The sequence below is a fragment of the Conger conger genome, chromosome 12, assembly GCF_963514075.1.
Source record: "Conger conger chromosome 12, fConCon1.1, whole genome shotgun sequence".
NCBI lineage: Eukaryota > Metazoa > Chordata > Actinopteri > Anguilliformes > Congridae > Conger > Conger conger.
In genome coordinates, this window is record NC_083771.1 from 47,998,702 (window position 1) to 48,019,179 (window position 20,478).

At 47.7% G+C, this 20,478-nt stretch overlaps 2 protein-coding genes across 3 annotated transcripts; one reads left to right on the plus strand and one right to left on the minus strand.

The window, feature by feature from the left end:
* Positions 1-1,762: 1,762 nt before the first annotated feature.
* On the minus strand, positions 1,763-13,434 carry aldh7a1 (aldehyde dehydrogenase 7 family, member A1). The gene is made up of 18 exons (XM_061262737.1): positions 12,884-13,434; positions 11,181-11,234; positions 9,531-9,596; positions 9,161-9,241; positions 8,725-8,848; positions 8,272-8,404; positions 7,835-7,879; positions 7,518-7,595; positions 6,965-7,062; positions 6,640-6,681; positions 6,025-6,119; positions 5,466-5,550; positions 5,017-5,123; positions 4,632-4,748; positions 3,736-3,833; positions 3,387-3,460; positions 2,800-2,875; positions 1,763-2,275 (listed from the first exon to the last, which is right to left on the minus strand). The coding sequence occupies exons 1-18, from the start codon at positions 13,076-13,078 to the stop codon at positions 2,221-2,223; spliced, it is 1,623 nt and encodes a 540-aa protein (XP_061118721.1). The 5' UTR covers positions 13,079-13,434; the 3' UTR covers positions 1,763-2,220.
* A 997-nt stretch (positions 13,435-14,431) lies between these two features.
* Positions 14,432-19,890, plus strand: phax (phosphorylated adaptor for RNA export). Of its 2 annotated transcripts, none has more exons than XM_061263409.1 (5): positions 14,432-14,550; positions 15,632-16,284; positions 16,887-17,007; positions 18,056-18,139; positions 18,587-19,890. In XM_061263409.1, the coding sequence occupies exons 1-5, from the start codon at positions 14,446-14,448 to the stop codon at positions 18,869-18,871; spliced, it is 1,248 nt and encodes a 415-aa protein (XP_061119393.1). In that variant the 5' UTR covers positions 14,432-14,445; the 3' UTR covers positions 18,872-19,890. The 2 variants fall into 2 exon arrangements, with proteins under 2 accessions (XP_061119393.1, XP_061119394.1); XM_061263410.1 differs by lacking the exon at positions 14,432-14,550 and adding an exon at positions 14,916-15,290.
* Positions 19,891-20,478: the final 588 nt, after the last annotated feature.

Sequence of the window (20,478 nt, forward strand, 5' to 3'; positions counted from 1 at the left end):
AAGAAACTATAATCATAAACCGCATTCCTCAGGAGAAAAACTACCATTCAACGGAAGTTAACTTCTGGCGGAAGCGGCCGCTAACACGGTGAGATCACGTTACTTCCATTTGGTTTTTGGAATTCCCCAGCGCTCTGGTTTGCCTAATGAGCCCACGCCCTTCCTGGAAAACGTGGGGGGGCATCGTGCTTGCAGGTTCTTGTTTCTCTGACTAAATGAGCGGAAAATGCACTGGTTCACCCGCAGCTAGAGTAGGTCACAGAGAGTCGTTTCATACAGGGACACAAGATCACTCTTCGGCTGTCATTCATGCGCTTATCAAGAAATTGCAGGACAGTGTCAGATGGGGGAATGTTAGGGCTCGTTAAGTAATTAAGGCCAGACGTTGGCATGAACACCAGAAAAGGATATGGTCCACGATGGCCACCTCTGTCCTAGCGGAACAGCTCCTGGGTGGTATTTCACAAAGCAATTGCTGAGCCCGATGACTGCACAGAGTAAACCTAAAAACGGCTATTTTTTACTTCGGTCCATATTCCAGGTTTGGGAACAGTTCTGCGTTTTTTTTTTTTACTCCCGTCAGTTTCCCAGCTCAGTAATACTGCTTTGTAAAAAGTGGACCGTGTGCAAACGGACTGTGTGCACATCCTTGGCTGCGGTGGTTTAGTTTGTACTTCCGTGTGTTTTTTGGAATTCCCCCACGCTCCGGTTTGCCACCTGAGCCAACGCACATCCTGGAAAACTTGCCCCGTATTCAACCGCATCTTATCGTGGAGGAAGTGCTCCTGTGCTGACGCGCAGTCAGACGGGACGTTCATCGCACCGTCGCACCTGTAAGGAATGCCTCTACCCGCGCTGTCTCTGTGCTGTTGTAAGAGGAAGGCGTGTGTGAACGAGCCAGCTCCAGGGTTCTTCCCCCAAAAGCAGGGGCATTCAACCCAGGGCCCAGGGGACCCCTGTTTATGCTGGTCTTTACTCCAGCCACAATTGCAATCCCAGAATTTTAACCAGCTGTCCATCTTTAGGTAGGTGCTTTTCAAAGTTGAGAGGGATTATTAACTCTCTAAAGCCACATCGTCAGAAATAACTATGCATGCCTTTGGGACAAAAGTCCCATGTTGAAATTGTTTGCCATTTAGCACAACAAGCACAATCACATAAAACATGGAGGTTGTTGATCACCCGTTTCAGTTTTGGTTACAGGCCTGAATCTTCGGGTCATAAAAGTTCGGGTTTTGGGCTGAATCTCACAGGTATAAAGTTACTTGAAGATCATTGTCCTACAGGAAGAGGAATGCTGCGAATGTTGTGTGAGTGTGTGTGTGTATGTGTGTTTTACTCAGCACATTTGTCCAGCTAACTCAGTAATCCTGCTTTGTGGGTTTTACTCAGTGCAGTTATCCAGCTAACTCAGTAATCCTGCTTTGTGGGTTTTACCCAGCGCATTTATCCAGCTAACTGAGCAATCCTGATTTGTGGAACAAGCCACTAGTCTTGAGTTGATTCTGACTTAATGCACTCGTTTTTTATAAAGATGATAAATTACTTCTCATTTCCACTAAACTATTCTGAATGACCCCTGCTGAGGTTTCATGTTTGCGGTGGTTTTAAGAAATTTATCGACAAAGGGCTATGAACATAACCATGTTATTATACCAGAACAGCCCCCACAACTTGTACTGGGGACACTGGTCTGAGATTCTCTCCCCCCATTACGATTTGAGCGATGACAATTTTGTGAAATGAAGAGGCACTACTCCACTTTTCCCAAAATAAGGCAAAATTTATTTATACAGAGCACACAGAAGGGAGACTTACCAGAGAAAGGATGTTAACCGTTAGGCTGGTTAGTTATTTGACCTTTGCTGCGTTCTCCACTTTTCCATACAAACACAAGTGGAAGATTATTCCCCATGTTCAGACCTAACTGCCTAATCACAGTAAGAACAATGAACTTCATTGTCGGAATTGGTTTAACCATGATACTTGCTGGAGGAAAAAAGAAATCACTGACTTGACCTACATTCATTGTAAAAATTAGTTACTCAGATTTTCCACACCAGTAGTGGACATTTTTATGATCCAGTCACCTGCTACTCTGACTAAATTTGTTCAGAGTAAAGACAGTTGTGGTATTTGAATTCCCGTGCAATGCTTTTGTGGAATTAATGGTTTGCTGCCCCCTGCTGGAGAAATGCAGCCCCTGCAGCAGATCCTCCATCACTCAAACTTGATTCCCTGGGCTAGAGGCAGGTCTTTGCTGTAGTTGATGGTGCTGTTGAAGAGAAAGTCATTACATTATTTATCTGACACTTTTATTCATAGCAAATTACAGTTGATTAGACTAAGCAGGAGCTAATTCTCAAGAGCCCAACAGCTGCACTGATCTTACAGCGGCCACACTGGGACTTGAACCACCAACCTTCCGGGTCCCAGTCATGCACATAACCCTCACAGTCCCTTATCTTCAGCTTCAGTGACAGCCCAGCCAACAAAATATTCTCACAATGTTAGATGAATGTTTCCTGAAGGTTACAGCGCTGGCACTACAGAGCAGCAGCAGCAGCAGTGAAAACGTCCTGCGTTAGCTGGGTGACATTTCCTCCAGCTCAGTTCAGCTCATATGATCACCAATGTCAGCATAAAATGGCTGCCCTGCCTTCTCCAGGAGGGAGCAACTTTGCACTGTATAAGGCGAGTACCCCCACCCACCTCCCCCATCACTGTGAAGCAGGTTCAGGGAGATATCAAATGAAAGGTGCATAATACATTTAATGCATTATTATCGTTAATACTCACCATGTTGATCTCCTCATGTACTGTTTCCAGGAGTCACTCCCAGACTCACGACCCCCGCCAGTGTGCTTCTCCCCTCCTGAAGAGACAAGACGTGTGCAGACAGACCGACAGAAACAGAGGTGCAGTTTCAGTGCCGTCCTTTGTGTTTTTCAAGCGAGACTACTTTTAGCCTACAGTTTTGCCTTTGTGGAGAGATGCCCCCCTGATCCTGTGTGCATTTCACACAACTGCTTTGGTGTTGATGGGTTCAACCCTTTAAGGTGTGAGGTCATAAACATGTGATTAGAGTGTTATTAACTGAACATTCTGATGCTGCTGATGTCACAATCACTGCTGTCTGGTGACTGAAAACTGGAGTTCTAGAACACCGATTTGGAATTTTCCAAAACCCTGTTCTTCAAAGGGCTTTAATGCTCCTTGGCGCCCTTTCCTTTGCTCTGTGCCTGGTCCTTCTTCACAAAGCTGCACTGACAGAAGTGATCTTACATCTGCGTGTGACTTCCTAGTCTCTCTCACACACCACACACACACACACACACACACACACGCCTCTGTGGGGGCAGGGCCCCGGGGCAGATCGTACTCACCGAACGCCCCCCCGATCTCCGCCCCGCTGGTTGGAATGTTAACGTTCACGATGCCGCAGTCCGAGCCCTTGGGTCTGGAAACGTAAAGGGAGCGTAAAAACAAAATGCAGGCAGAGCGTTGTCGGCCACTGCAGTTTTCAGTCTTTGGTTCTGTTGTTCTGGGTCTCCCCTATGTGAGCTGTACTGAACCTGAACAGCAAAAGTGCCTGTGCCCTCAGCCAGTCTCAAACATTCTCCTCTCTCAATCACTAACCCGGCCCCGGCCCTCTCTCCACCCCTGCCCCCTGCCCCCTGCCCCCGCTCTCTCTCCACCCCTGTCCCCCCTGCCTCCTGCCCCCGGCTCTCGTACCCCAGCCAGCGGAACACGCGGCCCAGGTCCTTGGTGAAGATGCTGCTGGACAGGCCCTGCTTCACCTCGTTGTTCCAGGAGAACGCCTCGTCCTCCGTCTGCGGGGAGAGAGGAGCTTAGAGAGGCTTTCACACGCCAGCCGAGACCCCGTCCACTCAACACCACCACCCTCAACACCAAACCACACCAGCCAATCAACACCAGCACCCTCAACACCAAACCACACCAGCCAATCAACACCACCACCCTCAACACCAAACCACACCAGCCAATCAACACCAGCACCCTCAACACCAAACCACACCAGCCAATCAACACCACCACCCTCAACACCAAACCACACCAGCCACTCAACACCACCACCCTCAACACCAAACCACACCAGCCAATCAACACCACCACCCTCAACACCAAACCACACCAGCCAATCAACACCACCACCCTCAACACCAAACCACACCAGCCAATCAACACCACCACCCTCAACACCAAACCACACCAGCCACTCAACACCACCACCCTCAACACCAAACCACACCAGCCAATCAACACAACCACCCTCAACACCAAACCACACCAGCCAATCAACACCACCACCCTCAACACCAAACCACACCAGCCAATCAACGCAACCGAGACCACGGCCAATCAACACAACCGCCTTCAGCACCAGACCACACCAACAATCAGCAGAGAGAACACGCTCACACTCAACACAACAGACCACGCCCACTCAACACCAGCCAATTAGCACATCCAAGAACACGAGTTACCCATACCATTCAGTTAATTTACAATAACGGAACAATACAATAAGCGAACATTTGTATCAGAAAACGTCTTAATTAAAACCACATTCCAGCCTCAGCTAGCGGGGCAGCGGCGTGAGCTGTGACCTTGAACTTGAGGACGTAGAGGATGGGCACGAAGGTCTCCGTGTGCACGATGGCGGCGTCGTGGGCCAGGCCCGTCACGATGGTGGGCTCCACGTAGTTACCGGGGCGATCCATGACCTGCGTCACGCACGAACACGTTATGTGTCACGTACAAACGTGTATGCGTCACGTACGAACACGTATGCGTCACGTACAAACGTGTATGCGTCACGTACGAACACGTATGCGTCACGTACAAACGTGTATGCGTCACGTACGAACACGTATGCGTCACGTACAAACGTTTATGCGTTACGTACGAACACGTATGCGTCACAGTGGCTCACTGCTCTGGCTCCCCAAATGTACTCATTTTAACTCATGTGAAAGGCGCTATATACCGTACCTGTCCCCCGTACACCACGGTGCCGCCCTGCTGCTTGGCGCTCTCGATCGCCGCCTTGTACTGCTCCACCGCCTGCCGGGTGTGCAGGGGTCCGTACAGAGTGCTGGCTGCACACACACACACACACGCACACACACACACCAGTTACACACACACACACACACACACATACCAGTTACACACACACACACGCACACACACACACACCAGTTACACACACACACACACACACACACAACACACACAACACACAAACACAAACACAAATATGAGTTGTACACAGAGATACAAGTTATACACACTCACACAGTCAGTACTGGTTCTGGGGTTGATATCAGACCCAGTTGAGGCCCTGTGTGAGTGTGTGTGAGTGTGTGTGAGTGTGTGTGAGTGTGTGAGAGTGTGTGAGAGTGTGAGTGTCGGTGCTGGTACTGGGGAAATGGACTCACGGTCCCAGGGGTCCCCGATGCGGACCTGCTTGTACGCCTTGGCGATCCTCTGCACCACCTCATCGTGGACGCTCTCGTGCAGCATCTGGAACGGTGAACACAGCTCTGAGTCCAGGGCTCTGAGTCCAGGGCTCTGAGTCCAGGGCGACGAGAGGGCCGGGGTTCAAATCCCGGACGAGCCCCCAAAAAATTCACCAACACGCAAACTAACCAATCACTGAGAGAACAAAGGGATACAAGTGCTAAACCTAAAAGTGCTCTTTTAAATAACGTCTGGAGACTTCACGGCACACTTTTAGCTCATTTGTTTTTATTATTTGCGGTTTATTTTCATCTTAAATTGTCTTGTAAAGGGGCCCTGGGTTGTTTGTATAAATAGCACTACATAAGAATGTACTCTATCGTTCTATTATGTAGCTATGGGTATCGGTCTCTGATAGTGATGCTGATCAGCGATTCGCCGGAAACTGAGGTAATGATGAGTAACAGATGCTGCTGATTGGTCAGGGGGGAGTGTTCCGGTCAGTGATTGGTCAGCGCGAGCGGCTGATTGGCTCACCAGTCTCCGGGTGGTGGTGCAGCGTTGCCCGGCCGTTCCCACGGCAGCGAAGACCGTCCCCGGCACCACCAGGTCCAGATCCGCATCCTCGAAGACTGGAGACGGTAACACCGCCAATCAGAATCACAGAGATTATAATCACAATAATAATAATAATAATAAGCTTTATTTATATAGCACCTTTCATACATAAAATGTAGATCAAAGTGCTTTACATTAAGCCAATTACAAAGACAACACATTGTTGATAAACCAGTTTAAGAATTAGTTCAGCCTGATGTGCAGGTTTTAACTCAGTCCTGATTAGACTGGAATAAGGTGGGGGCAGTCTGTAGCAGAGCGGCTAACTAGAAGGTTGTTGGCTCAAGCCCCGGTGTAGCTACAATAATATCACTACAGCTGTTGAGCTCTTAACCCTGCATTGCTCCAGGGGGGGATTGTCGCCTGCTTAGTCTAATCAACTGCATGTCACTTAATGTGTAAAAAGCGTCAGATAAATAACTCATTAAGAATCAAAACCGGCAGCACTACGTGTCTACGAGGGCCAGATCAGAGCATCCCTGATCCTAGAACTTAGAAAAATGACAGTTTAAACGCCTGAGGAAAGAGCCTTACCGATAATGGCGTTGTTCCCGCCCAGTTCCAGCAACTGCCGACCTGCCAAGAGAGAAGGAGAGTAAAGAATGTTCCGGACACCCAGTTCCGGGTACATCACAGTTGGTCACAGTGCCTCCTCTGTATCCTGTGTTACGAGCTTAGCAGACATGTTCATCCCTCTCCAGTGTCAACAACTTCATTTAAACTTCCTATTTACCCAAGTCACTCAAGGGCAAACCTGGCCGACTTTCAGACCCGCTCTGAACAGGCCGCGACTGCACACTGCCACCCAGTGGCCAGCAGAGGAATTGGCCGACTCCACAGGAGGAATAACCACACTCACCAAAGCGCTCCTGCACCATCAGAGACACCATCTTGCCCACGTTAGTGCTGCCGGTGAAGGACACCAGGTCGACCCTCTCGTCCTTCGCCAGAGCTGAGCTGAGGAGAGGAGAGGCAACGCTACAGTCAACATGACCTAGTATGGCTTTATCCAAAGTGACTTACAGTTGATTAGACTAAGCAGGGGACGATCCCCTCTGGAGCAAAGTGGGGTTAAGGGCCTTGCTCAAGGGCCCAACAGCTGTACCAATCTTACGGTGGCTACACTGGGGCTTGGACCACCAACCGTCCAGGTCCCAGACAAGCACATTAGCCACAAGGCTACAGGCTGCCTCTAAAATCATCAGGCAGCACGGTCAACACCAGCCAAACTGGTCAATACTACCTAGAGCAGGTGCACGGAGACCAATGCTTCGTGAGATGGGGGACTGACAGGTCTATATACTCTCTGTGAGGGATGGCTGTAGATGCTATAAAACATATGTTTATTCATAATAACACACAGACTACAGGAAACACACCCCCCCCCCCCCCCCCCCCCATCCGACACTCACCCGATATCAGCGCCCCCACAGGTCATGGAGCAGATTGCACCCGGAAGGTCGTTCTGTTCTAGAACCTCTGCCACAATTCTGCCCGAAACAAGCAAAACAAGGGGTAAACGGTAAATCTAAAGTTGATTGTAGCTTTTGCACACTTTTGCACCAAATCACCCAAACAGAGCTACTAATATCAGTCCATTTGATCCAACTAGTAGAAGGCTCTGGCTCAATAGAACTAGTAGAAGGCTCAATATTTGCTGTATGTATATTCATTCTGAACCTTGAATGGATGAGGTCAGAGGTTAAAGGTTAAAGGTTAAATTACTTACTTTGTCACAGCCACGCTGGTGAGGGGTGTGGTGGGGGCCCCTTTCCTGATGGGACACAGGTTAAAAATAAAATAAAATAAAAAAGGTCAGAGACATTTGTCCATACTAAGGTAGTAAGAAAGCTCAGCCAAAAACGATTAAGAATGAGCTCCGAGTTCTCTCTCACTCTCTCTCACTCTCTCTCACTCTCTCTCACTCTCTCTCTCTCACTCTCTCTCACTCTCTCTCACTCTCTCTCACTCACTCTCACTCACTCTCACTCACTCTCACTCACTCTCACTCACTCTCACTCACTCTCACTCACTCTCACTCACTCTCTCACACGCTCACACGCTCACACGCTCACACGCTCACACGCTCACACGCTCACACACTCACACACTCACACACACACACACTCACACACACCCTGGGGGGGACTCCCAATCCCTGCTCACCACAGGCAGACGTTGCCACACACAAGGGCGAGTGCGTTGTTCCAGCCGTACACCGCCACGGGGAAGTTAAACGCCGTGATCACCCCCACCAATCCCACGGGGTTCCACTGCTCGATCAGGGCGTGGCCCGGTCCTGGGGGGCGGGGTCACAGTCAGTCTCACATCATCCAATTACAGTCAGAGTTTCACACAAGATCTAATCACCCAATCATATACAGTCAATCTGACACACAATCCAATCAGATACAGTCAGTCTCACGTTTGATCCAATCACAGTCAGTTTCAAACATGTCCCAGTCTCAGATATATATACAGTCAGTCAGTTTCACACATGAACCAATAAGATCTATTCAGTCTCAGACATGAACCAATCACAGATGGTCTGTCTCACACATGATCCAATCAGATGCAGTCAGTCTCAGACTGGATCCAGTCACACTTGGGGGTACGTACTCTCGGAGGGCAGGATGGGGCCCCCGATCATACGCGACAGCCCCACGGCGTAGTCGCATACGTCCACGTACTCCTGCACCTCGCCCACGCCCTCCACGTAGATCTTCCCCATCTCCAGAGACACCTGGGAAGGAAACGCGCTACGGTTAGCATCGCGGGAGGACCCCCCCCCTCAATCGCAGCTCTGTCTGCAACACCCAAACACCCAAACCACCATCAGCCTCGCAGTAAAACCACACTGTACTTCACACATTCCACTGCGGTAAAACCTCACCGACAGACCCAGACAGATGTGGCCAGACAGACAGACAGACGTACAGACAGACAGATAGACACACAGGCAGACAGCTCGTACAGACAGACAGACAGACAGACGTACAGACAGCTCGTACAGACAGACAGACGTACATACAGACAGACAGACAGACAGACGTACCAAGCTCCCCAGGACTTTGATCTTCTTCCTCAGTGCGTCTCCAATCTGCCTCACTATCTCCCCTCGCTTTGGGGCTGGGATCTAGAGGAAATACATTTTTTTCAAAACATTTAAAAAATGTTTACAAAATAAAAAAAATGACCACAGGAGACAGTATTCTCACAGACAGTTCAAGGATGTTTCAAGCCTTCAAGGCCAATTTACAACATTTTTCGAAGATATCAGGAACAGCAGACATCAAGTTCCACTACGTTTACTGAAAAGGGGGGGAGGCGTAAGAGGGCATTGCTGTGAATGAGCATGTGTGCTCAGTCAACCTACCCTGTTTATATAAAAGTTACATTAAAATGAAAAAGCAGACGGTACTCACATCAGCCCAAACCTTCCAGGCCTCCTTGGCTTTCTGTACAGTCTCTTCATACTCTGCCAGGGTGGCCTGCAGAGAGAGGACAAACACACATGTACACAATCATCCACACTGACAACCCTCATCCTGACACACACACACATCCACACTGACAACCCTCATCCTGACACACACAATCATCCACACTGACAACCCTCATCCTGACACACACACACATCCACACTGACAACCCTCATCCTGACACATCCACACACACAACCCTCATCCTGACACACACACACATCCACACTGACAACCCTCATCCTGACACACACACACATCCACACTGACAACCCTCATCCTGACACACACACACACATCCACACACACAACCCTCATCCTGACACACACACACACATCCACACTGACAACCCTCATCCTGACACACACACACAACCCTCATCCTAACACACACGTCCACACACACAACCCTCATCCTAACACACACGTCCACACACACAACCCTCATCCTAACACACACGTCCACACACACAACCCTCATCCTGATACACAGACGTCCACACACACAACCCTCATCCCAACACAGATCCACTCTAACAACCTTCATCCTGACATACACATCCACACTGACAACCCTCATCCTGGCACACACACGTCCACACACACAACCCTCATCCTAACACAGATCCATTTCAATTTGAACCAATACTAACTCCACTATTCCTCAATGCTCACTACTATGGATCATCCGTGTAATAAAATGTGGCACTTGGGGAAAGAGTTGAACTTACTGTGGTCTGTCAGTTTGAACTTGTAAGACTGAGCAAACAGACTGCATTACGTGACCCATTACATACAGGGCTGGCCCAATGAGCCATGCTGATCTTGGGTGATATGTGACCCCTAACAGTGCTTCTCTCTTCCAGGTGTAATCCTTTACTTCAGCTGACAGGAGAATAGGTAGTAACATATAATAATAATAATAATAATAATAATAATAATAATTATTATTATTATTATTATTTTTATTATTATTACTATTAATATTATTATTAATAACAGCCAATAATAAATACTCTTCTGGGGCTCCAGCGTTTCACCAAAGTGCCGGTTCACCCACTGTGTCTGTTTATGTTTAGCACTACCCTGATGAAGGCGTACAGGTGAAACCGGGCCTCTCTCAAATACGTAGTTGTTTTGGAATCAAATACTTTTCTACACTTTACTGGGCTTGTCTGGTGGATTGGAACTTATGGAACTTGTGCTATCCCTGCCTTCTGGTCCTCTTGGTTGGCTCAGTTGCACCAGGCAAGACCAATCAACCACAGAATAGTATTTGAATCCAAAACAATCATGCCTTTGATCTGGGAGTGTGAGAGAAACACAATCGCTTTCTTAAGAATAAACACATTTTGTACTTCCATTGTTGTCCAAATATGAGTTTCTGCAACAACAAAAAAAAAGCATTGAGCAGCACTTCAACATACCATTGAAAATAAATCGAAAGTATCCAGCGAGAAAAAAAAACATTTGATCAGAGAAAACATTTCACACAAACTGACTCCAGGCCTGACAATAGTCATGAGTGACAGCAAGTAGTGGCACAGAGGCAATGCATGCTGGGAGAAGAAGGGTGGGAATTGTGGGAATTACCTGCCGAACTCTGGCGATGGGCTCGTTGTTGGCGGGGCAGTGCGAAGTGATGACCTGGAGAGGGCAAAGGTCAAGCGTTAGAGCCCTGATCTCAGCCCTGCTCTCAACCCTCATCTCAACCCTCATCTCAACCCTCATCTCAGCCCTGATCCCAACCCTGCTCTCAACCCTCATCTCAACCCTGCTCTCAGCCCTGATCTCAACCCTGTTCCTGGAGATCTACCGTCCTGTAGGTTTTCACTCCAACCCTAACAAAGCACACCTCATTCAACAGCTAGAGCAGGACTGCCCAACCCTATTCCTGGAGATCTACCGTCCTGTAGGCTTTCACTCCAACCCTAACAAAGCACACCTCATTCAACAGCTGGAGCAGGGCTGCCCAACCCTGTTCCTGGAGATCTACCATCCTGTAGGTTTTCACTCCAACCCTAACAAAGCACAACTCATTCAATAGCTAGAGCAGGGCTGCCCAACCCTGTTCCTGGAGATCTACCGTCCTGTAGGTTTTCACTCCAACCCTAACAAAGCACAACTCATTCAATAGCTAGAGCAGGGCTGCCCAACCCTGTTCCTGGAGATCTACCGTCCTGTAGGTTTTCACTCCAACCCTAACAAAGCACACAAAAAGATTTTGGAGCATTGATGAGCATTAATGATGAACCCCATTGAGGTCTATTATAACATGTTGAACTGTATCCAAAAAGTCAAAAAAGAAGATATCTCAGAGAAACTATCTGGAAGGTTAGATCATACCCTGGGAGAGTGAAAACATTGATTTTTAGGTGAACTAAGTTCCTGAAACGGTCAGCAAAAGCAAAAATATTGCTTAAATGTATCCATCTGACGACGCACGATTCCGAATAACTGCCAACTGCCACTCAGCACAGAAGACCACGCTGCTGCAAGTGTTGCATAAACACACAATATCTGCAGTGGCCAGCAGGAGGCGCTAAGCCCACAGCAGGCAATGGCCTTGAATGACAAATGGCAGACAGGCAAATCTACCGTCACTGTCACGTTCCAACCTTCACCTACACTGCCAAATAGTTCAGTTAATTTACTTACAAAACCTGTTCTGTTCGGTGGCTTTAACCTGGTCTCCATAAACCGTGTTTTTTGAATAACTGAACTGTACACATTAACATCTGAAGATTGAACTGAATCCAAAAAAATCTCTAAATCCTGACAAAGTGCGTAGAGGCCTCGCTAAATTCTTGCGACGGCGAGCACTTTTTCTGCAGCAGGGTTGCACATGTTCCCGAATATATTCGGAAATGCTCGCTAAGTCAAACCATTTTACTAGACAAGCAGGGTGTGCTTGTTAACGAATAATAATGCAGCATGCGTTGCATTCTTTACAAAGTATCCAGAGTGTACCTTCACGAAAACCCCCTTACTGTTAACTAGCCGACTAGTGAAGTCTGAACTTCAAGCACAAGTTGTGCCGTGAACTGTCAATACCGTTCACCGGGTTTGAGCTAACATGCTATTCGCTTGCATAGGATTTCAAATCAGTCAATTTGTCTTCAAAACACTCAAGCCACCTAGCTAGTTGTTAACTGCGGAATTTTGGTCAACTCGCCAGCAATATATTGCAGCTACATCACTGTCGTAGGAGAAAGTCCACTTTTTGCAGCCATCTTCCCACTTTATATTTAGAAAGCTGGCTAGCTAAATTAGCTAATCTCGATTTAGCTTCTTACCTCTCCCTTTCCTCCCCAAGTCCCGTTGTAGACACCGTCATTCTCTTCCTGCAACCCTAATTCTTTCAGCCAGGAGTACTTGGACTGGTTGATCAGGAGTGTAGACATGGCTGCAACTTGTCGATGGCACAGCGAGGGGAGTTTCTTCCTTATGGCCCAGTGGCGTGCAATGGTCAGGGGTATAAAACGTTGCATGTTGGAGGAGAGCCGTGGATTTGGAAGACAAGGGTGCGCACGCCACGCAATTACTGCCCGGCCTCCCGAAGGGAACCCAAATGATTGGCTAAAAGTCGGACCTGCCTTTCCACGAAACTTTCCAACTTGGAAATACGAGCGCTGCTTCTGGAACGCGTTAAGGTCGTACGTAGTACGTTGCGTTCAAAAGTATTGCCATTTAACTGAACCCATTCCGAGCCGAAACCAGCCAGAACTCCCGACAGCGACGACTAGCTAGTTCATTAAATAACAGTCGTGATAAGAGTTGTCATTACACAATTGTCAACCTGCTAACTAATTGTACAACTAGCTATATCCTTGATTATCAATATGCTAACTCGCTGTACAACTAGCTAGCTAGTTAACATATCCTGAACTACTACTTTGGTGAGCAGTGTACTCATAAGGTATGTACTAGAGTAGGATCTAGCGGTGTAGTAAGAAGCAGAGTGGCGCAGCGGAAGCGTGCTGGGCCCATAACCCAGAGGTCGATGGATCGAAACCATCCTCTGCTAGATTATTTTCTTCATGCAATTTGCAGCCCAAACGTGTTTCACAGAAGAGCGATTTGCATAAAATTATTTCCATAATATTATTATTTCTTATATTTTGATACTATTTAGATTCAGACATTAATGTGGCATTTAGATAATTAGCAAGCAAATTCGATTGGAATTGTGTCTTGATAATTGAGCAGTACGGGCCTTTCAAAGCGCATAACCTGCAAGCAAAGCTGACGTAGGTTTGACGTACTAACATAACTTCTTGTTTAGATTAGCTTGAGCTGTTTTAATTTATTTATTTATTTATTTATTGAGTATAATTGCTGTACTTTTCTGTTAATTCTTCAGAACAGATTTCATGTTTTCGTTGAATGAATACCTGCATATATTAATAATGTGAATTAATTTGGATTATGGTGGTGATCAGTTAAGTATTGCTTCATTTGAAATTGATTTTGTCTTGAAGATTGTATTAATTGAGTGTTTTAATGGAAATAAAATGTCCCAAAGATATTACTGTGACATTACAAGAATGCATAAAAATGAAATGAAAGTAAAAATAAACATAAAATTGCAGGAACATAAGAACCAGAGGATAACATTCAGTGAAGTAAAATTAATGTTAAAATATCACGGAAACCTTGGTCTGTTTTGAGAATAGCTTGAGCTGTTTTGAGCTCGGAGCGCTGAAAGAAAAGGGTGTGTGTAGCGGTTTTATCCAGTTAAGCCACTGATTGGGCAAATTGCCGTGGTCCTCTTGATCGACTGCTGTGATTGGCCAGCAAAGTCTTCCCGCCACTCGCACATGCGCAACCGACCGTGTCTAGTTCCGGGTGGGGGGAAATGGCGGTGGTCAGCGGAGACAGGATGGATGATTTGGAAGATGGAGAGATCTCTGGGTCCGACTCAGATTCTCAAATGGGGGTGGCGGGTGATGAACGAGCTCAGGTAAATTAGAGCAACATTTTCTACTACATTTCACTGGCTGAAGCGGATGATTCAAAAATACTCTTCCCTCTTTGCTGCATTGTATACGGGGTGCTAGCTAGTAACTTAGCCAACTCGCTTATCTTAGGTCACAGCTACGAAGTTTCTCTTTTATTTTACCTGCCCGATTTCTAATGCAAGTACAGTACTTTATAGTAAGCCTGTGCTAATGAATCACATATCGATTTCGCAGCACCGCGTTATCTGAATTGGCAAAGTAACGTTACATAAGAAAAGCTAACCGGCTAGTTAGCGTAACATGACCGTGAGCTAGCCAACGTTAGTTGATCGTCCTGCACAAATTGGCTTGTAGCATTGCATGAGCTTGGTTGACTATTTTTGACCATCCAGTCATACGCAGTGACGGATCACGCATGCCATACGTAGCGTTAGTTACGAAATAAAGGACTTCGCTGTGGGTAGCCCAAATTGATCTGTTCAGATTGTCATTATCTAATTTCGCGGGTTCTAGCTAGCTATCGGTTTCTGATTGCCTAATCACTTCCGTCTGTGTGGTTATTTAAAGTGGCTAACAGGACTAGAAATGGTGATAAGGCGGCATTTTGTCTGTGGTCTGTGCATCGGGTGTGATTTAAAACCCAAAGACTTTTCAGGCTGTAGCAATGTTTTCCCCGGAGGTCTGTCGTGCGGGTTCTGACCAAGGTCAGCTCATTAAGATGGTACGGCTATTGGAAGATAAGGCAAGTCAGGGCTAGGTTTGTATGTAAGAAGATTGTTTTTATTGCTTAACTTTCCTAATGCTTTGAGTGAAGTAGGCTCAGGTCAGGATTACAGATTTAGCTGCACAACGTAAAACCCACGCCGCATGTTCCGTGTTCATGATTAGTCCATGTTCCAGAGGTTACTCTGTGCAGCTGTCCAGCTAACTGCTTTGTGAAACAGGCGCCACTTGGCCTCCCAATCTCCTATAGTGCACACTAGGGGCCCCTTCAGTTCCCTTTTTATAGGCCTGTGCTCATCACAAGGAAGGTAAAGGTCGGCCCTTTCTGCTGAACTGAAGTCCGCCGTTCTCCTCCCTCAGAAACCCGCGACGGCGACCGCTTTCACAGGCCATGCCTTCCGGAGCCGCGGCCCCCCTCCCCGGCAGCAGACCGTGGCCGCGGGTTACCGCAGCACGGCGGCGGGCGTGGCCTCCAGCGGCAGCGACTCGGACTCCGAGGAGGAGGCATCGCTATGGAGACGCAAGCGCCAGCGGTGCTCCAACGTTCCGCCGCCGCCGCAGGCCCCGCCCCCTTCCTCCGCGCGGCACGGGGCCCCGCCCTCCCGCAAGGTGAACAACATCTGGGGCTGCGTGGTGCAGGAGCAGACCCAGGAGGCCGTGGCGGCGGAGCTCGGCATCATGGGAATGGAGGGCGCAGTGAGCATGAGCAGCCGCCAGTGCGAGACCTACAACTACGTCCTGGCCCGCAAGCTGATGGAGAAGGAGCGGGAGCAGGAGGAGCAGGGCGAGGCGGCCATGTTGGACAGCCAGCTCGACGACTACATGCAGGGCCGGGGGGGCGAGGGCGAGGGCGAGGGTGAGGGCGAGGGCCGGGGAGGGGCCGGGGAGCAGCCCAAGAGGAAGCGGCCCGCCAGGGACCGCCTGGGCCCCCGGGCGGAGATGGACTTCGAGGGGCGGTACCAGATCACGGAGGAAGACCCCGACGATAAGGTGACGGACGAGATCGTGCACAGGTGAGTTGCAGGGGGGCGGAGTCCTGTTTGCCTAGCAGCTAACGTACATGACTGGGGCAGCCTGTAGCCTAGTGGCTAAGGTACATGACTGGGGCAGCCTGTAGCCTAGTGGCTAAGGTACATGACTGGGTCAGCCTGTATCCTAGTGGCTAGGGTACATGACTGGGGCAGCCTGTAGCCTAGTGGCTAAGGTACATGACTGGGGCAGCCTGTAGCCTAGTGGCTAGGGTACATGACTGGGGCAGCCTGTAGCCTAGTGGCTAGGGTACATGACTGAGGCAGCCTGTAGCCCAGTGGCTAAGGTACATGACTCAACCTCACATTGATCCAGGGGTGGGGTTGTGCCCTGCTTAGTATAATCAACTGTAATTCGCTTTGAATAAAAGTGTCGGCTAAATAACATGAAAATTATTTGGGAGCCGGGTGGGGTCTGAGCGGTGTCAGAGGTCAGGGGGGAACAGGCGGTAACCATGGAGACCTGCCATGACAACCAAAGGTTGTATTTGAAGTAGTGTGGATGGATTGGAAAGTCTGGAAATGGTGTCGTTGTGTTTGTTTATTTATTATTTTATTATTTTTAATGTTTATTTTTAACCTGACAGGTTACGGGAGCCCAAAAAGGACTTGATCGAGCGCGTGGTGAGCGTCGTCGGGAAGAAGAAGGCCATCGAGCTGCTGGCTGAGACCGCCACGGTGGAGCAGAATGGCGGCATTTTCACCATGGTAACCAAGCGCTCGACGCGGTCATCTTCAGCGGCCACTTAAAGACCGTCCACATTTACATGACATTACATTATTGGCATTTGGCAGACGCTCTTATCCAGAGCGACGTACAACAAAGTGCATACCCATAACCAGGGATAAGTTCGCTGAAAGACCCTAGAGGGAAGTACAATTTGAACTGCTACCTGTACAACAAAGATAAGGACCAGGGCCTATATATATATTTTTTTTTATTATTATTTTTTTTTTTTAAACAACCAACCAACAGTTACTATAGCCATTACTATAACAATAACAATAACTATAATGATAACTATAAATATGCAGTTGTAAAAATCGTTCAAGATGGATCATTACATTTATATAGCGCTTTTCTAGACACTCGAAGCTCCTTACAAATCTCGTGATGAAAGCGTCTGCACACTTTTAACACCTGAAATATGATGAAATGTTCCAGTTTAATAAATCTCACCTGTCTATCTCGTGAAGTGAGGTTACCAAGGACAATGCTGTCTGCCATGGCAACCGATGATGTGTCCGGGTACAGATTCTTTAATATTCCTAAACTGTAGTGCGCCACCGGAAACATGTTTCCAACTAGAAGCGCCTAACCTGTAGGAGCCAGTAAATCAGGTTAACTGTGTAATTGGCTGCTTAACCCTTTCAGTCCCAATATAAAGTGGTTCCACCCATATCCCCAGGGGTTTTGGCTTTGGGTGAGAAAATGATTCAATTGGTTGAAAAGGTATGAGGCCGAATGCCATACAGCACTCTTGGGACTGAAAGGGTCAACTGGTCAGTGAAGTGGTGAGTAGTTCCATCCAACCATTTTTTTATTTTTTTTATTTTTTATTTTTTTCTCATAAGTACGTTAGTACACCTGAGTAAAAACCCGGAAATAAAAGAAAAAAAATTTTTTTTTACAGTTGGCCAAAGTGGGAAAAGTTGCCGTATCAATACAGAAGGCATCTTTTAGGCCAGTTGTCCTCCTGCAAGGGATAGATGGGCGGTGCTTTTTTCTAACTCCTCCTTCCCCTTTTCCCTATAGGACGGCAGTAGGAGACGGACACCCGGGGGCGTGTACCTGAACCTGCTGAAGAACACGCCCAGCATCAGCGGGAAACAGGTCAAGGTGCGCTTTTCTGCTCAACCCAAAACACGGCTCAAACCAAATCAGCCACGAGGCCACTAGTATTTCATCTGTCTGCCTGGCTACTGTAATCTGCTACTGATTGTTGTGCTGTAATTTATATATTTTTAGTAAAAATTGTTTTATTGTTTTATTGTAGACTGTAATGGATTGTGTTTAGTGTTGTGATTTGTCTTCCTTGACCAGGGACCGCAGATGAGAATTGGCTACAGAGCCAACTCTGTCACTTCAGCTGTGATGGGCGTGGTCCGTGTCAAATAAAAATAAAATAAAGTGTAAAACGGTCAATAACTTGCAGGCTAGAGCATTACAGTAGAAGCGACAGGCTCTTTGAATGGTGATTCCAAACTGCCGTTGGGGCGAAAGGCATTAAAATAACGCTGCGTTTAACACATTGGTCTTCTTCCTCCTCCTCTGTCCTCCGCGCAGAAAATCTTCTACGACGAGACCCAGAGAGAAACCTCCAGCAGGAAGGCGGCGAAGAAGAGGAGGCGGCACGAGATCTGCCGGAAGATGAAGCAGGCCATCAACGCGCTGGACCTGCAGGAGCACGACGACGTGTCGCGCGAGACCTTCGCCAGCGACACCAACGAGGCGCTGGAGTCCCTGGAGGACCCGGCCGAGCCCGGCCCGCCGGAGCCCGAGCCGCAGTTCAGCCTGGGCGGCGAGGACGCGGCCGTGGTCTACAGCTCCACCGACCTGGAGGTCTTCTGAACGCGCGCTAAGCCGCGCCGCGAGCGCTGCCGAACTCTCGTGCGTGTCCGCGCTCCGAGGGAGAGAACACGAGTCCATACCGCTTTGTCCCCGCAGCGTCTGCGCGCCACCTGTAATGAATTTAGCTGCCAACAGGAAGTGGGGCGAGGTCACAGGAAATTGCGCGTGTGAATTAACGCAGTTCTCGTTGAGCGGTTGCGTTGCTGTTGAATGCCACTGCGCGAACAAGAGGTTTTTTTTTTCTTCTTTTTTTCCCCACTTCATGGTAACAACACTAAGATGTATTCAAACCAACCCTAACGTCATGTTGTGGCTGCTGCCGTCTTTACGTTCTTGAAGCCTGTTCTTCATCATTAAATTACAGTGAGCGCAGAGAACAGATAAGACACTTTTAGTTTTTTGATAAAAGGGCGTGCAGTGGCTTCACCTGCTCAGGCTGGTGCGTACCCCATTTTCGTGTTTTTTTACTTGGATGCGTTTCACCCTCGTATCTCCGGTGAGATGCTCTGTAGACTGGCACTTAGCTTAGCAAAGACACTCGATGCACTAACCGTCATCTCCAGTGCTGTATACGTTAAATGCATAGGTTTTTATCTTTGTATTGACCCGAGTCTGGTCAACAGGAGTGTGTCGTCTGTGTGGAAGTGTGTGTGTGTGTGTGTGTGTGTGTGTGTGTGTGTGTGTCGGAATCTGTTTTTGGCTCATGTATTCGACGGCGCTAATCATGGTGTATTCGCTAGCGTTAGAGACCCTGGCCAAGCAGCATCGCAATGACACGCCTGTTTTTTTGTTATTCTTAGGGTTTAGGTTTTTTTTTTCTTTTTCTTTTTTGTAAATGTACAAAGGAAGTTCTGTAAGAATGCCACGGCTATGATGCTTATAGTAGCAGGAAGTGGTTTGATTTAATTTCTGTGGCCATCTTGGCTTACTTTGGCTTGACCAACGTAGGAAGGTTTGGATACTTTTGTGATGCAAGCGAAGTCTTTTGAAATCAAAATAAATTTTCTTTGCGTATCTGTCCTATGCGTCTTTTACCGTTACTGTTATTCTCGCTTCTCTCTCGCGCGTTAATGAAAGAAGGCGGCCGTTTTTTAATCCCATCTGCAGCTGATGAATCACAAAAGCTGGGCTCTTGCACCTATGGCAAGCCGTTTTAACGTTTAATCATATTTAAAATTTGAGATCCGGTTTTTTAAAATTTATATCAACTTTCTTGAAATTTCAAAAACCTGACCTCAAATTTCTAAGAGAAATAATTAAAACGGTTTGCCAGTCAAATCAATCTACAGAACTGTCGCAGTTTCTGACTCTGGCCACCAGAGGCCGCTAGTTCCCTATTCTTTGTCCTCCTTGCCTTTATAGTAGTGTTAGTTTCTTAGTGTTGGCACCTGCGTCTTGTTTAGTTATTGTGCAGTTATTTAGCTGACGCTTTTATCCAAAGTGACTTACAATTGATCAGACTAAGCAGGGGAGTTTAGCAATGGAGGAACGTGGGGTTAAGGGTATAGCTGTTATCTATTTTTCACGTACTCAGTCCTGTGTGTTATTTTGCCCTGGTTTCTCAAGTGCTTTATTTTGCATTTCTCTCATCCTGTGTTCTGATATCA